General features: G+C 41.3%; 1 protein-coding gene and 1 long non-coding RNA gene across 3 annotated transcripts; one reads left to right on the forward strand and one right to left on the reverse strand.

The window, feature by feature from the left end:
* Positions 1–1,808: 1,808 nt before the first annotated feature.
* Positions 1,809–6,123, reverse strand: LOC109507964 (uncharacterized). The gene is made up of 2 exons (XR_002166572.1): positions 6,053–6,123; positions 1,809–4,190 (listed from the first exon to the last, which is right to left on the reverse strand). It is a non-coding gene; the product is annotated as an uncharacterized LOC109507964 (long non-coding RNA).
* Positions 4,539–11,388, forward strand: micu2 (mitochondrial calcium uptake 2). 2 transcript variants are annotated; one of them, XM_019857716.1, is made up of 12 exons: positions 4,539–4,772; positions 6,106–6,235; positions 6,690–6,721; positions 6,824–6,899; positions 7,996–8,043; positions 8,315–8,397; positions 8,875–8,928; positions 9,033–9,130; positions 9,318–9,489; positions 9,588–9,696; positions 9,791–9,948; positions 11,113–11,388. In XM_019857716.1, the coding sequence occupies exons 1-12, from the start codon at positions 4,581–4,583 to the stop codon at positions 11,212–11,214; spliced, it is 1,254 nt and encodes a 417-aa protein (XP_019713275.1). In that variant the 5' UTR covers positions 4,539–4,580; the 3' UTR covers positions 11,215–11,388. The 2 variants fall into 2 exon arrangements, with proteins under 2 accessions (XP_019713275.1, XP_019713276.1); XM_019857717.1 differs by having other exon boundaries at positions 4,540–4,772; positions 11,125–11,388.
* Positions 11,389–14,348: the final 2,960 nt, after the last annotated feature.

Consider the following 14,348-nt stretch of genomic DNA (forward strand, 5'->3'; position numbering starts at 1 on the left):
GGTTTAACATAAGTGCCATGTCATAAGGTTTGATGAAAGAGCACTAAAGAAGACCGGTGATTCTTGAATTGAACTGAATTGCAATACGCGGTTTTATCAATCGCGTGGGAGCTACAAAACTTTCATGTGGACGTAGTCGCTCCATTCAGTCTGACATGTTTGCTCTCCATCACTTTTATGAAGCCCGCTGGGGACTTCTTTTTTTTTTTTTTGGTTGTTTTTCTTCCACCATGTTTTGAGCAACCCAGCTAAAGAGACAGCACAAACTGTGACTGACGAGAAAAAAATGCAAACTTTGTTTCCTTCATTGATGGTCTTCAAGTGTGTATGTCTTTGTTACTTTCCATTCAAACCTGCTGCTAAGACATGAATAAACCTCTGAACTTGCTGATGCTAACGTGACGCTGAATTGATGTGGAGACGTTCTGTACTCTTATGATCTGCTGTTCTCCTCACATGACACATTCAAACGTTTCCTACTCAAAAAGTCAACGTAGAGCAGGTGTTTTCAAAAAGTGGCACAGGGAGCATCTTGTCAGAGAGTTTAAAAATGACGCAAGCACCTCCTATTGTCCCTCTAAAATATTTTCTGGTGTCGAGTTTTCTGCTCTCCCCAGACTCCGTTTCTTATTTTTCCGTAGGATCTATCAACAACAACAAATTAAAGATAACCTTAGTTATCTCAGTAGATTAAAAACTAAATGCTTTATTTTTCTACGGTTGCTTCCAGTTGTGCCAGAACCATTTCGGAACTGGTGTCACCAAAGCTATTCATGCTGTGTTCAAAAGCTAACAACACGCGACGAGTCACCCCATTTCGTGTGAGCCGAACCATTAACTAGCATGTCTACAAAAAGATCCTGCTGCATTTGCTTCGATCGGTGAGCGAGAAGAGTTAAGAGTTGTGGCAGGTTTCCCCCCGTGGCAACGCGCTTTCCCACAATGCCTCCGACATCACTCCTGGAATATTGCCGTGCTGGTGTAACCTCCCACCTCGACTGTCTTGCTTCCAAGGGATGATTTTTTTTCTCTTTTCCCAAACTCAAGGAGTTAATCTCGGGAACCGTTTTTGGAAGACGTGGACAACAACAATGTGGCCGTGATGATGGCGCCGTCGAGAATCTTGGAAGAATTCCTGTCAGGGTTTCATGAAGGTGTAATAGAGAAGGCTGAGGGAAATGTGTTACACCAGAGGTGGATAACTTGGAAGAGTAACGTTTGAAGTTGTTAGTTTGTAGTAGATTTGAAATAGAGTTTTTGTGACAACCCTCGAACTTTGCTGACGCAATACGATTCTCTCCTTCTGGACTCATCTCTCGTCCTCTTGTAAATTGCTTGTTTGAACTCCACCAGTAACACTCCACTATTACAAATTCCAGTGCAGGACTGAATCACAGTTTTTTTAATAGTAATGAGAAGGCCGAGTCTCCAACAAGCTATAGTTTTAAACAAATTGTGAGTGAATGGGTGAAATGTATGAGAGTTAAAAAAAAAAATCAACAACCACAAGGTTTGTGCAACTTTCTTGTGCAGCCTTCAAATTATTCAAACAAGAATAGATGAGCTACCGTATTTTACGATGTGAATGTTATTTTCCTGTCACCGGTTTAACATAAGTGCCATGTCATAAGGTTTGATGAAAGAGCACTAAAGAAGACCGGTGATTCTTGAATTGAACTGAATTGCAATACGCGGTTTTATCAATCGCGTGGGAGCTACAAAACTTTCATGTGGACGTAGTCGCTCCATTCAGTCTGACATGTTTGCTCTCCATCACTTTTATGAAGCCCGCTGGGGACTTCTTTTTTTTTTTTTTGGTTGTTTTTCTTCCACCATGTTTTGAGCAACCCAGCTAAAGAGACAGCACAAACTGTGACTGACGAGAAAAAAATGCAAACTTTGTTTCCTTCATTGATGGTCTTCAAGTGTGTATGTCTTTGTTACTTTCCATTCAAACCTGCTGCTAAGACATGAATAAACCTCTGAACTTGCTGATGCTAACGTGACGCTGAATTGATGTGGAGACGTTCTGTACTCTTATGATCTGCTGTTCTCCTCACATGACACATTCAAACGTTTCCTACTCAAAAAGTCAACGTAGAGCAGGTGTTTTCAAAAAGTGGCACAGGGAGCATCTTGTCAGAGAGTTTAAAAATGACGCAAGCACCTCCTATTGTCCCTCTAAAATATTTTCTGGTGTCGAGTTTTCTGCTCTCCCCAGACTCCGTTTCTTATTTTTCCGTAGGATCTATCAACAACAACAAATTAAAGATAACCTTAGTTATCTCAGTAGATTAAAAACTAAATGCTTTATTTTTCTACGGTTGCTTCCAGTTGTGCCAGAACCATTTCGGAACTGGTGTCACCAAAGCTATTCATGCTGTGTTCAAAAGCTAACAACACGCGACGAGTCACCCCATTTCGTGTGAGCCGAACCATTAACTAGCATGTCTACAAAAAGATCCTGCTGCATTTGCTTCGATCGGTGAGCGAGAAGAGTTAAGAGTTGTGGCAGGTTTCCCCCCGTGGCAACGCGCTTTCCCACAATGCCTCCGACATCACTCCTGGAATATTGCCGTGCTGGTGTAACCTCCCACCTCGACTGTCTTGCTTCCAAGGGATGATTTTTTTTCTCTTTTCCCAAACTCAAGGAGTTAATCTCGGGAACCGTTTTTGGAAGACGTGGACAACAACAATGTGGCCGTGATGATGGCGCCGTCGAGAATCTTGGAAGAATTCCTGTCAGGGTTTCATGAAGGTGTAATAGAGAAGGCTGAGGGAAATGTGTTACACCAGAGGTGGATAACTTGGAAGAGTAACGTTTGAAGTTGTTAGTTTGTAGTAGATTTGAAATAGAGTTTTTGTGACAACCCTCGAACTTTGCTGACGCAATACGATTCTCTCCTTCTGGACTCATCTCTCGTCCTCTTGTAAATTGCTTGTTTGAACTCCACCAGTAACACTCCACTATTACAAATTCCAGTGCAGGACTGAATCACAGTTTTTTTAATAGTAATGAGAAGGCCGAGTCTCCAACAAGCTATAGTTTTAAACAAATTGTGAGTGAATGGGTGAAATGTATGAGAGTTAAAAAAAAAATCAACAACCACAAGGTTTGTGCAACTTTCATTAGCACTGTAGTGCCAGTAAGGGGGGGGGGGGGGCTGTTCGACAAGAAGAAATGATCGAACATGTATACATTATTGCACAAATCCTGCACAACTTGATGTATGCTTCAAGAATGTACATTCTAATTTGTTTATTGAATTGAATTACATCTAAATTATATCTGTCTGTGGAAATATGAAATATGGTGATGTATAAAAATCAGTCCATCCCTTCACTTTGCCATTGTCTTCTTTCCCCTCTGAAAGTTTTTACAAATGATGATGATGTTACAAATATTTATACTTTCCAATGTGAGGCCTGTTAAGGAAATGTTGTGGATCTGTGCTCCTCAGTGGTTCCAAAGAAGCCTTTATTTCTTGTATATTATTGTAGAATTATACTCCAAGCTATCGGTAAAGAAGACAGAATGGAATATAGATGGCATCCATAATTACAACATTGAATGAAATATTACATTTTTATATTTGATGTGAGACAAATCTGTCATCCTTATATTCTGTATTCAAAAACATATTTTTTAGTCGTTGACTCTCATGTAATATGCCCACCGAACTCCTACATTTTCTATAGATCAGAGGGTGAGAAAAAAAAACAATCATTGCTTTCATACGTATAGTACAACAGCAACTGAAAGTGGTTTCAGTGAAGGCTGGACAAAACATCTCCTTGGAGGAAACCCAGAATTTGATTTAGCAATTCCCAGTTCAGACTTCCGGCAGTCATCCACTAGTAACAAAATATATTTGTGAAACCTCTAAAATGAACACTCACTAATGAAGCTCGACACTCCAATTACAAGTTGACTGCCCTCCAACCCCCCCCCCCAAAAAAAATAAACTGTTGCGGTTTTATATATAAAATATCTCAAAGAAGCCAAAAAGGGTCAGTTCTGAACTGAAGTTTTCAACATTTTTACAGGAATACATGAGAATGTTATGGCAGATGACTATTAGCACAGACAATCTCGAACAGACTGCACAAAGGACAGCCACCCCCTTGGTTCAGACGGTTGCTGGCCTGGCATGACTGCGCTTCTCTGCCAGGCGCATTTGTGCTGGTATCTGCAACATCAGCAAAAAAAGTGAACACACGTCATGGAGAAGCATTCTTTTCATATTATACACGAACAACCATCCACACTCATAATCACAAGATTGTTCCATTACCCTGCCGTGTATGTTTTTGGAATGTGGGACAAAACCGGAGCACCCGGAGAAAACCCGCGAAGGCACGGGGAGAACATGCAAACGCCACACAGGAAGGCCAGAGCCGGACTCAAACCCTGCACCTCTGCCATTTGAGGCCCTGAGAAACAGAAAACATGGCAGCCATATTTGTGCTCTCGTTTATTTAAATCAGGGAAGCGCCACGTGACCTGGTCTGGGACCACAAGTGGGCGGGGCCTATCAAACACCAGCTACGGAAGCTCACCCAGCTACTGCTGAGAGAAAATGGCCTTCGTTGGAAAAGTTGCATACTTGTTTCGGAGCTCTATCAGGGGCTCACGATCTTTGAAAGGTTTAACATGGCGCCGAGCTGTCGTCTGTGGCACTGTTGTCGCGACTGGATTTATTGGTTATTCTTACCAATATAACGTGAACCGAAGTGTTCCTCTCTTCGTCGTTCACGCCGAAGAGCAAAAAGTGAGTACGCACTATACGCGCTCTAACAAGTCGTAACTTTTACCCTCACCTGACAGACCCAAGTTGTTGTGTGTATTAGTTGTATGCATTTTTTTAAATGAATGTGACATACTTCAATTTTGCACCGATTGTGCCAGTTAATGAAGCACCACGGTCTTTTTTAAAAGGCCTCACCCGATTGTTAAACTTGTTATGGTAAGAGGATAATGTTTGGGTAAAACGACTTGCACGAAACAAGCATTACCGGGGCTGGCACGTCTTTTATAGACACTTCCAGTGATGTAAGGCTCGTTTCCTGTGACAAATATTGTGAAAGTTATAACTGCACCATTGTCTGGCGAAGTCAATGGGGGTCGAGATTTTAGGCGTGATATTTTTATTTTTTTTTGTAGAACCTGAGTTTCAAACATCTATAAATTTCTTAATCTTCATCATATAAGACTTCTCTCATTGGAAAGCTCGCTCAACACAGAAACAAATAACATGCGACGAATTAATTCGCCAGTGGGTAATGGGTGGTGAATTCCACTCTAAACGCGAAGCAATAGATTTATCTCATCATAACAACGATCATCATAGTTTGAAGATTGTAATTATTAAATTCAGAATTCCAACGGAAAATAATCTGAAAAGCCTGCTTTTGGTAAAGTATTATGTTGTAGTAAAACAGCCCAAATACAGCAAAATGGCTCTTTGCTGTACATCGTTTTTATAATGGGTGCCATGCTGAGAATAAAACTACTTAAAGCTTAGAATTAACAAACCTTCCCTGGGTTGTTCATATACATTGTACGGAACAAAAATATCACAGTTATGAGGTATTTGTAGTGGATAAAATTTATGAAATGGATGTTAGAAATGACAGAAAATATGGGCCATTGTAGCATCACAATGTAGCTGGCAAATTTTAAGGCCAAAAATATGTTTGTCAATTGACCAATTAACTGCAAATTTAACAGAATCTGAAAAAATAAACTGTATAATAAATATGATCATTTGGATTAAAAAAAATACTTTTCGAAAAGTTTTTGAAGTGAGGTTGTCAACTACAAATTAGGGAAATGTTAACCGAGTCTTATACCCGTATGTGATATTTCAAGAAATGTTGAAGTTGTAGAAAGAGTAGAACACCTGTTCTAAATCATCGTGAGTGGTTTATACTGCTAAGTTGGAAAAACACGACAGAGGTTCCGTCATCACTCAAAAAAAAAGCAATCATGAGTATGATGCTTCGAGTGACTTATTTTTTTAGAGCCATTCAGCAGCGGACATACACATACCTGTTCAAATGATTTTATAGTTAAAAATAATAAGCGTCTCATCCTTCTTTTAGGAGCCTGCAGCTCCCCAAATGTCTGCCAGAAAGATGCGTTTCATCCAGTTTGCCTCAATTGTCTATGAAGAAGAGCCCTACATGACACCAAGAGACTTCCTCTTCTCTGTGATGCTGGAGAATGTTGATCGTAAGTGCATGCTTGTTTCATGGCGGCATACAACATACTGTGGAGTAATCGGGTGATTCCACAGATACCTGACACACACACACACACACATACACTTACTGAGTGTAAAAACACTTGTAGGCCATAAATATAAAACAAAAATGGAGAAGAGTAAGTATGGTGGTAACTGCGTACATTGCTGTACCATGTGATGACATTCTTCCGCTGCTTTATTAACCAAGGACCCCCCAAACTGTGTATTCATTTTAAAGAACAACACAAACATGAAGAAAAAGATGATCTTGTTTTTCTCAACAGGATCATCTAGTGCACCATGCAGTTTTAAATGTGTTCCATAATTTTTGTCTCTGCCGTCATTTTATTTTCTTTTTTTAATGTTCTTTCGAACTTATGGAATCAAACTTTGTTTTATTAATTTTATTTTTAATGTGCATGTTTCTGGTCTCTGCTATAGGAAAGCTCCAGAAGAGAGTCCTAACAACAAAAGTAAGAGTAATTCCCCGCACATGGCAGATAAGTAAATAGGAGCGTTTCACTTTATGTTGGGTATAATAGTACTGCTATGCATCTACTCTGACATTTTTGTAGGAACTAGAACAGATGATGGTGGCTGCTTCCAAAGCTCGGCCTGGCAATACTTTGTTCAGATTTTGGGGTGACAATGGTAAGTCAAGTGTCATCTGAACAGCGAGACAAACAGTTGCACACATGCAGCGGAACCTTGAACTCAGTCCATCGACCATTGTTTCCATCGTTCCAGGGTCAAATATTGCCCTCATAAAACCTCTCAAGTGGAAGTCAACCCCAAATTTTTCTTTTCAATAATATGATTATGTGCCTTCCCGCGTCTTAACACTACGTTCTGATTCATTTTGCATCTGTGGAATATCAGTTAAGAAGCAAAATCCACCCGTTTTTAGCCATCTCAGGGGGTGCAGCCATTTTGCGAACTTTCTGTCGGCTGAAAAAGACCTCGCAGTTGCTCAGGGCTCAGGTAACGAACGACCAATCATGGTTCGCCTGTGTTCTGACCTTGCCATTTTTCAAAATGGGGATGTAACTTAATACTTTTTTTAAAATATATATTCTTCATCCCACTACGGGGTAAACGGTGCGATGACAGGTACCCCAGGTGTGATCCCAAGGAACGTGTTTTAATTGAAATTTTTTTTTTCCCTTTAAAATGTAATTGCATAATCACTACGATAGGTGGCAGTGGCGCTCTTGCTGAAAGATGAGGGTGGGCAATTCCGGTCAAGGAGGCCTATAGGTATCCTTAACAACACTAAATTTGGTCCACTAATTTGAATGAATGATAGGTATCCTTAATGTTTTATGTCTCCCTGCTCCGACACAGCTTACTAAATTAGAATTAAATAGCGCTCCCTGAAACCAGTTTCACTAAACAACACTAAATTTGGTCCACTAATTTGAATGAATTCCAATTATAACAAACAGGACATCCCCCCCCAAAAAAAGAAGTCTAAAGCACCCATGCATGACATTCAACAAGACGTCGGCCATTTTGGTTTCAAGCAACCACTGTGGACAAACGAATAAAGAAAGAAGGTATCAAAAGAAGATGGGCGACATTTAATTGCCTTTGCCATTGACTGGAATGTGGGCAGAGCATGCTGCCAAGCTTTGCTCATTTCAAGGATTGTCAATGAAACAATGGTGTGAAGGCTTGTATTTATTGTACTAAGTTCTACTATTTCATTGTATTTTTCATATATAATTGTAAAATCATGTTATTGCAGGTTTGATATCCTACACAGAGTACCTGTTCTTGCTGACTATTCTGACAAGTAAGTGAATGAACGGTGATTTTATGATAATCCACATGATGAGATCTAACAGTCGCAATTTCTCCCAAAGTCCTGGATGTATTTTTCCCGCATTAACCCTTTCGTGTACCCTGTAACCCGATAACATGATAAACTGTCCACTGTAGTAACCGCCCTGCCTGAAAGGGTGATGTGTCATCGAGGTTGCATCACCGACATCTAATAGCTGAGCTGAAGTGGCGAGTTTGATTCAATATCAAAATTGTTAACCGATTGCTGTTTTCCGTGGCAGAGCCGCGAACAGGATTTCACATTGCATTCAAAATGCTTGACGTGGATGGCAACGAGCAAGTGGATAAAAAGGAGTTCATGAAGGTAAAACTAAATGACAGTCGTACTACATCACATAAGTTGTTTTTTTTTTTTTTTTAACTCAGTTCTCACAAATGGATGGCTGGCTGAATTGTTTTTGTGAGCTCAAATGTCACACTGTATGCGTTTGTAATGCTGCCTGATGGTCCGCACTTCATGCTGCCACAGTTGGAAGGTGAGGGGAGCAGAAACTGTTCCGGGCCAATACATTTCGACGTTTGCATCTCTTGTAGCCTGACTCAGCACTTCTCTTTTGTTCATTCCCGCCAAAGCACGTGAATGACAGAACGAGATTGTATTTTTAGGTGTGTCCGTGCTCCGAGCTTGCATGTCTGGGTTCTATTTTATCAGGTAGACAAGAAGGCTGCTTCCAGAATTAGAAATGCATGTTTTCTTTTTCTCTTCAGCAACAAGTATGACTTGGATAAAGATCATAATCCTTCATGAAAGTGATCATTTCTTTATTTTCTTGTTTTTCAGCTGAAGAAAATCATTGTAAAAAATAAAAGGAGCATTTCAAAGGACAACCCAGAGGTAAAAAAAAAAAAAAATCACACTGTCTGTTTCATCAACTATCTGGCAACAAACTTGCGCGTATTTTTGTTTGTTTGTGCTTTGAAATTTTTGGACTCTTATAGAGATCAGTTGAGGACGGAGACCACGTGAACACGACCCTGCAGACGTACTTCTTCGGAAAGAGTGGCGAAAACAAGTTGCAATATCACCAGTTCCGCAAGTAATGAAACTCTCGGTCATTGTCAAATGACAACATAAACCTGAGCTTGATGGAAACGGAATAAACCCCGAGTAGATCAGTCACTGATCGGAATGGATCTGATCAGTATAATATCGGCCTCACTTGTCATTCTTGAGGTTGCTTTTCGATGACTCGTTAACCGCTTGGTCAACTGTCCGTCACTTAGGTTCATGGAGGATCTCCAGGCCGAGGTCCAGGAGATGGAGTTCCTGCAGTTCTCCAAAGGAATGGACACCATGCGGCGCGAGGACTTTGCCGAGTGGCTGCTCCATTACACCAACGAGGAAGACAATGAGGTTTACTGGGAAAACATGAGGAAGAGGATCCCTGCTGGCCAGGTACTCTGTTCTGCAATGTGAATTCTTTTTTTTTTTTAATTTGTCGCTAAAGTGCATCATAAAAATGGCATACCCCCCGCCCCCCACCCCTTTTGCAGAGCATCACGTTTGAGGAGTTCAAAGCCTTCTGCCTGTTCACCAACAATCTGGAGGATTTTGCTTTTTCCATGAAGATGATCAGTGAAGCCAACCGTCCCGTTGGAATGGGTAAGACTGCTTATCGCGCTTGAAGATATCGCAAGGGAGGACCGCCGTCGTTAACAGTCGGTTGTTTCCATCTTCTGGGAAAAAAAAAAAAAAGCCCAGTTCAAGCGCGCCGTGAGGATAGCCACAGGCCACGACCTGTCTGAGAACGTGTTGGACACTGTGTTTAAACTCTTCGACATGGACGGGGACCACTGCCTGAGCCACAAGGAGTTCATTGGAGTGATGAAGGACAGAGTCTTGCGGGGGCTCAAGGTGGGTATCCCTCACTGCGGTTACGTAGTCGCGCAAAAATCCCAGCAATGGAATTGCTGTAGCTGAATGAATGTCAGTTGAAATTCAGTTAATTGATTTACTCTGGAGTCAGGGTGGCCTGGTGGTCCACTGGTTAGCGCTTCGACCTCACAGTGCAGCGGTACTGGGTTCAATTCCAGCTCCGGCCTCCCTTTGTGGAGTTTGCATGTTCTCCCCGGGCCTGCGTGGGTTTTCTCCGGGTACTCCGGTTTCCTCCCACATTCCAAAAACATGCATGGCAGGCTGATTGAACACTCTAAATTGTCCCGAGGTGTGAGTGTGAGTGTGGATGGTTGTTCATCTGTGTGTGCTCTGCGATTGGCTGGCAACCAGTTCAGGGTGTCCCTCGCCTACTGCCCGAAGACGGCTGAGATGAGCTCCAGCACACCCCCGGCCCCCTTGTGAGGATAAGCAGATCAGAAAATGAATGAATGAGTACTTTAGAGTCAACCAATCCTCCATTAAGCGTCTCCAGTCGGTCCATAATGCTGCTGCTCGCCTCTTGACTGGTACTCGTAAGAGGGAGCACATAACCCCGACTCTGGCATCCCTTCACTGGCTCCCGATAGATTTTAGTTATTTTTAAGATCCTATTATTTGTTTTCAAGTCTTGAAATAGCCTCGCTTCACCTTAACTCTCTGAGCTATGCCCCTACGCACCTTCCTCAGGTCTGTGGACCAGACATTAGAGGTACTGAGAACTAAACAGAGGCTCAGGGGATCGAGCCTTTTCCGTTGCTGGTCCCTCTCTTTGGAATGACCTCCCATTGAACATTCGGCAAGCCCCCTAGGTGCTCATCTTTAAAACTCGTCTCAAGACTCATTTTTATTCTTTGGCTTTTGACTCAGCATGAGACTTGATTTTTAGTTTGACTATTTTTGTGCTTTCTACTGTCTTTGTATACAGTGGTGGTTGTTTTAAAGTCGTCTATAAATACAATTGAGTTGAGATTCATTGAATATGAGAGAAGTGTGAAGACTGATCACCCTTTTTTGGTTGTTACTTGCATACTGTACACATCGGGCGTGACAAATATGCCCCTGTGACACGGTTGCTTTTCTTTGCTCGTAGGCGTTGCATTTTCCAAGAATTCTTGCTTTATTTTATGTGATAAACATATACAGGTGCATCCACAGAATGGCTTCTCTGGCTACTGGAAATGTGTGAAGCGGGAGACCCTCAAAGGCGCTCAGGAAGCCATGGGAGGCGGCAGATGTCCCATCTGAGCATCCGATCGACGAGGACACGTCTGAGACCCGCCACGGCTCCACCCAAGTGTGTGCTTCATCAGTAGAGAGCAAACTGTCCCATTCACTTTTGTTGATGAGTCAAATTTTCAAGAGCAAAATTGTATCTTTGTAATATTGGGGGGGAAATGAGAATATAGTTTTCTACCACTAGATTTCAAGGAGTCATCATGTTTTGAGGATGTTAATATTACGAGAGAATTTGGGGTGGGTATGTTTTTCAAAGAAACAGCCCATCAGTCATGACACCATACAAATAAATTCAAGAATGAATGAGAAACCAAGTGAATGAAATCAATCGGAAAAAGGTTACAAAACCATTTCTGAGACTTTTCAAGAGTCTGGCTGGGGCCCTCATTCAGAGCTGCTCCTTCCCACATCCCTGCAGACCTCCACCACCGTCAGCCTGGAAATATGTGCCATCGCCACCAAACGATTGTCAAAATCAAATTTCCTCTTCATGTAAATATAATGCATAGTTTAAAATTTTAAAATAGCAACTTTGTCTTCTCACTTTCAAATATACTCTAAATATAAATCATATAAAAACAGATTTGAAAATAATGGAAAAGCAAATACATCCTCTTGCTTTGCCAACTGAGTTCATGATTTTGTAATCAGGTATAAATAGTTTCGAAATTCCTGACCTTTGCAAACTAAAATTATGAATGAGGAGGCTTATTTTTCCAATTTCTATTCAATTCAGTATTTTCTGCTGCACATGAATAAAAAATGTGCTTTATTTCAAACAGCAATAAACGCACAGAAGAGTGATGTGTCTGGTCGGTTGACATTTTTAACATGGTGCAACTTTAATTTACAAGTATGCAGGCAATTTTTGTGTGATCATGTCACAGATTTGTTTTGCACTGCTCGCAGAAAAATGTTAAAAATGCCTTTTCCGTGTTTATTTGTAGATTTGATGTACCAGCTTCTATGATGTGCCGATTCGCTAACTAACAGCCAACCAGTTATCACCGACGGCTGACGCCATTTTGCATCCTGCGATCAATGGTTCATTCATTCCGTGCATATCTAAAAAGCACAATGACACAAAAATCGTCATTCTTCACTATTCCAAGCATTGCTTTTCACTTAGGTCTGTTCTTGCCTGTTTTATGAGTGTATTGGTTAAGATTGGTATGTGTGCATTTTATTTCATGAAACCATGACCGTGGATGTATGATACGACTTCTTGGCCATGTTGTGAGTTTACTCAGGCATGAAAGCAATGATTTTTAATTGACGTTAACTGTAAGAATTAAGTGTTCGTTGCTGAAGACAGATTGTTTGACAATTTGCATTCAGAACAATTGTATATTTTAAATATGCATTTACCTAAAAAAATAAAAAAACCCACAGATCTCCCAATTTATCCTAGTTGTTTGGGTGGCCAGTGATTGACAAGGGGTGGCCCAGGCCTGGGCCACCACATAGCTATGCCCCTGCCCAGGAGACCCGACCTGAAGCCTTTGACCGCACGGCCATATTGACAATTTCAAGCTCTGTATCATTTATTAGTTCAGTGGTTTCATTGGCTCAGTGGTGCTCTCAAAGGTTGTTTGCTCAATTTTCTCATTCATTTGTTGGTTGGTTGGTTTGAGTCCCAACTTTTTTTTGGCCTGTGTACCTTTTTTTGTCATACCAAGATATGGTGGTAATATATGTACAGTGTGTGTATGTGGTAATGTAATGGTCTCACACTGCTTTGCTCAAGGCCTGGACGAATTGATATGATTACAGTAATGCAACGAGAAAAAAATATATATGCCAAAATGAAAATCCTGTTGGCTTACGTTAGCTAATTAATGTCTTTAAGGTCAAAGTCCAGATTTAACCCAACTGAGATCCCGCTATATGATACATTGCGGGAGAGCGCAAACGTCAGGGAGAAAAACAACTGGCTGCCACACCGGAAAAAAATCTGAACCTGAGCAAGTTAACGTTCTAATTGACTATTTTTACTTGCTATTAAAACGAATGCACCAATTGCTTTTGTGATTTGAATCTTTTAATGAGCCATGAAATGTTCTATAATCCCAAGTGTGATACTGGTTGTGTGGCCACAGCAAGCACTTCTGATGTTGCTTACAGTGGTCCTCGGTGTGCTCAGGGAAGTTGTCTGTTTGCGCAGACATATGAAACGTTAGAGGGAACAATGAACGGCACTGGCTCCGTTGTGCTTGGTATGTGGTGAAACAGCGTTTTGGTCCCAAGTAAACTTAAACTCCATCTCCAAACAGAACACCCTTCACTTCGAAACAACAATGTGGAGTATTTTATTCGCCTGCGTGGACGCACGGAGAAACGAACAACGTGCATGAGAAAACCCGCAAAGGTAAATGAGAGAGCCTTGAAAGATTATAAAATATTGGATTGATGTTGATTTGATTCCTATTCAGTGTGTTATAGCATTATTTTTCAATGTAGAAAAAGAACGCTAATAGTAACAATATAACACTTAATTGTTAAAATAAGCTATTTTCACATTTTCAGGTAGTTGTGTGCCGAGGGATTTTTTTCAATGAAAGAAATGTGCCTTGGCTCAGAAATAATTGAAAAACACTGGATTAGAGCCTTCACAACCGGTGCAGCTGTAACAAAGCAGAATCAGAATATTGATCCATATTTAAAGTGCATTGGATACAAGGCGCACTGTCGGCCTTTGAGAAAATTGAATGCTTTAAGGCAGCCTTCCTCAACTGGCGGACCGCGATCCACGACCGGACCGCCGACCTCCTCTGTCCGGACCCTCGGCAAATTGTATAATATAATAATTTATAGTGATTTTTACGTTATACGTTTTGTATTTGTGGACTATAATCTGCGCATTACCGCGATCGCTTGTTAAAATTATCCGTTGTATTCTTTGCGTGCACTAACAGATGTAATGCAGAGGACCGCAGCAGCGCGACTGTGTGTTGTACAATGTTTGACTCACTGAAGACGCTGGCTGAGCAGGGCATGTCGGCGATAACGACGCGCTGATTGGCTCCTCTGAACTTAAGATGTGCCCATACATAAGCGTCAGCATATACGATGCGCTGATTGGCTCCTCTGAACTTAAGGTGTGCCCATACATAAGCGTCAGCACGCGTCTATCCCAATACACA

This window comes from Hippocampus comes, unplaced genomic scaffold (genome assembly GCF_001891065.2).
Source record: "Hippocampus comes isolate QL1 unplaced genomic scaffold, H_comes_QL1_v1.1 scaffold248, whole genome shotgun sequence".
NCBI classification, from domain to species: Eukaryota; Metazoa; Chordata; class Actinopteri; order Syngnathiformes; family Syngnathidae; genus Hippocampus; species Hippocampus comes.

Coding starts and splice junctions, on each gene's coding strand:
- micu2 (XM_019857716.1), top strand. CDS start 4,581: ATGGCCTTCGTTGGAAAAGTTGCATACTTGTTTCGGAGCTCTATCAGG. Junction 9,131..9,317: donor CAATATCACCAGTTCCGCAA/GTAATGAAACTC, acceptor TCCGTCACTTAG/GTTCATGGAGGATCTCCAGG. Junction 9,949..11,112: donor GAGTCTTGCGGGGGCTCAAG/GTGGGTATCCCT, acceptor AAACATATACAG/GTGCATCCACAGAATGGCTT.